The sequence below is a fragment of the Populus nigra genome, chromosome 15 (assembly GCF_951802175.1).
Source record: "Populus nigra chromosome 15, ddPopNigr1.1, whole genome shotgun sequence".
Lineage (NCBI taxonomy): Eukaryota > Viridiplantae > Streptophyta > Magnoliopsida > Malpighiales > Salicaceae > Populus > Populus nigra.
Genome location: NC_084866.1, coordinates 1,795,322 through 1,798,183, shown reverse-complemented (window position 1 = coordinate 1,798,183; position 2,862 = coordinate 1,795,322). Strand labels below are relative to the sequence as shown.

Genomic DNA, 2,862 nt, shown 5'->3' with positions numbered 1-2,862 from the left:
GTGTTTGAAAATATATTAAAAATGTTTATTTTCTAAAATGTTTATTTATTAAAAAATATATTTTCTAAAAAATTATAAAATATTAATTTAAAGTAAAGAAAAAAATAAAAAAATTTAATTTTTTTTAAAATATTTTAAAATACAAAAAGAAACAGTTACTGATACTGAATCGGATCCGAACGGTTGTGACAGGTATTCTCATCGTAAGAATTCTCCCAAATTTTTTAATTAACCTTTCCGCCAAAACTTCCACTCTGTCAATCTGCTACCTCCAGTTTTTACACCACTCCCATCACTTTTCGCTTCTATTTCTTTCCACCCTGTCAATCAATTCAAAAGGAAACTTTTTTCAAAATCCTTAATTAGATCCCCGATGGCGATCCTGTACGCGCTAGTGGCGAGGGGATCTGTGGTGCTAGCGGAGTTTACCTCGACGGCGACAAACGCAAGCGCGATTGCTCGGCAAATATTGGACAAGATACCAGGCAATGATGATATCAACGTCTCTTACTCTCAAGATCGCTATATTTTTCACGTTAAACGCACCGATGGCCTTACCGTTCTCTGTATGGCCGATGAAACCGCCGGCAGTAAGATTTTATTTCATTTCCCTTATTTTTTTTACTTCGATTAAATTTTGATCGGTTAGGGTTTTTTAGTGTTTTAATTATGTTGCGTGAGAAATTATTTGGTACTCTCTGTGTAGTCGAGGGTGTCAGAATCAGAATTTAAAGAAACATTGGATTCTAGGACTCAAAATTGAAATTAAGCTCATCTCTTCGTCTGGGAATTTCAGACGAATTAGTTTCTCTATGGCTAGGCCCTAACGACTATTTAATTATCTTTGAGAGCTGCAGAAAAGACTGGATTTTAGAATGGTAGCTGACGCTACTGTGATTGTTGGAGAACGAGTGAAACTTTGCAACTTAGGTGAGGACTGGAAATGAATTGCTTGTAGGAAAGTTATGATGTTGCCGTCAAAAGGAAAGTCATTTATATGCTGGGACTGGGGTGATCGCATGGTATTATCTTGTTGTGGCTTGGACACGATTACAATTATCGTGTATTGATATTTTAGAGAGAGATGGAAACATGTGATTTTTAGTGCTCGATCTATTACCTGTTTATTTATTTGACAATTAATTGAATGATTTAGGATTGATTTTAAAGGGGGTCCAGGACATCCAGGTCGTAGGATGCTTGGTGTTAGTATAGAAAGTGAATGTACGGGAAAACTCATGGTATTGTTGATGTGATGTGCAGGAAGAATTCCCTTTGCGTTTCTCGAGGACATTCATCAGAGATTTGTGAGGACGTATGGTCGTGCAGTTATTACAGCTCAAGCTTATGCCATGAATGATGAGTTCTCAAGAGTTTTGAGCCAGCAAATGGAGTACTATACTAACGATCCTAATGCAGATAGGATAAATAGACTGAAAGGTGAAATGAGTCAGGTGAGCTTCAATGAATTATGATTGCTATCTCTTGAAGGGTGATTGTTATGTAGTTTTCAATCCATAACTGATGTCTGGAATAATGTTTTATTTTAGATTTTGTTTCGTGAAATGTGGTTTCGATCCATTTTGCTGTTTTGTTGCTTTGTGAAAGTGTGGTGTTTTGGTGAGATGACTCATTTGTGGGCTTGAGTTCTACTTTGATATTGAATGATGAATTAATGGTATATAAAGGATATAAACCATTATTATCCTCATTGTTTGAGCAGAAACTTGGTATAATATTGAACAATTATTTTTCTGAATTTCCAGTTGAGGGGTCCTGCCTGAATTATTCGCTTTAAAGAGACTTGTAATTTCCAAAGTAATTTGTGGTGGTTGTATAACAGGTGAGAAATGTCATGATTGAGAACATTGACAAAGTTTTGGAGAGAGGTGATCGCTTGGAATTGCTGGTTGATAAAACAGCTAACATGCAAGGAAACACCTTCCGTTTCAGAAAGCAAGCTCGTCGTTTCAGAAGCACTGTATGGTGGAGAAATGTTAAGCTTACGTATGTTATTTAAATGGAATGTTTTTGATCTATAACTACATGCACTTGTGTACTGAAGAAGTTTCTTTCAACATTGCCTACTTGAAACTTGAGATCTTTAAATGCTTTGCCCACTGACTAAATCATTTGCATCTTGCAGGGTTGCTTTGATTTTATTACTACTAGTGATCATCTATGTTGTGCTGGCTTTTGTATGCCATGGACTTACACTACCTACGTGCCTAAAGTAAGAGCAGCAGTTGAGTGAGATCTGATGTGCTTTGTGCTTGTATTTTTTGTTTATTTTTCCTAGTACAAGGGATTTTCTGTTTGAATTTTTTCTCTTCTCAAAGTTGTATTAAATTTTCTTCTTTTGAGCAATGTGAAGCACATGAATTATCCGGGTGTGTTCACACATTGTGTATCAGACTGCCCTTGTGGAAACAAACTGATGCAAGTTGTATGTCTATTTAAGCGTTTGATTGAGTTAATATTTATGAAGTGCAAATGTTTTGGTGTCCAATTTTGATGACTCTCTTTTCTGCTGAGGTGCTATACATGTTTCTGAATTGTTCCTTTGTCAAAAACGCCCTTCATGGTGTGAGCTGTGCTTGGTATTCTTGACGGGAACGAGAGGGGAAGGGACCTATTACGTTTCAAGAATTTTGTTTACCTTTTCTTCTCAGATTCCACTCAGAAAGAAGAACCAATCTTAGGATTGTATATAGCATTATTGTCACTAACATTCACTTGCCAATACCCTATAACATAATCTCGAGGAGTAGCTTATGCTTGAAGGATAATGATAGCTTGATATGTGCCCTCACTAAAAAAGGCATGAAATTTCTATATTTCATGGTTTCTACTTGCTTGTTC

General features: G+C 36.2%; 1 protein-coding gene across 2 annotated transcripts; it reads left to right on the top strand.

Annotated features, from left to right (window-relative positions):
- Nucleotides 1-202: 202 nt before the first annotated feature.
- LOC133673749 (vesicle-associated membrane protein 711) lies at nucleotides 203-2,509 on the top strand. 2 transcript variants are annotated; one of them, XM_062094637.1, is made up of 4 exons: nucleotides 203-590; nucleotides 1,264-1,454; nucleotides 1,844-1,981; nucleotides 2,147-2,509. In XM_062094637.1, the coding sequence occupies exons 1-4, from the start codon at nucleotides 374-376 to the stop codon at nucleotides 2,252-2,254; spliced, it is 654 nt and encodes a 217-aa protein (XP_061950621.1). In that variant the 5' UTR covers nucleotides 203-373; the 3' UTR covers nucleotides 2,255-2,509. The 2 variants fall into 2 exon arrangements, with proteins under 2 accessions (XP_061950621.1, XP_061950620.1); XM_062094636.1 differs by having other exon boundaries at nucleotides 211-590; nucleotides 1,844-2,007.
- Nucleotides 2,510-2,862: the final 353 nt, after the last annotated feature.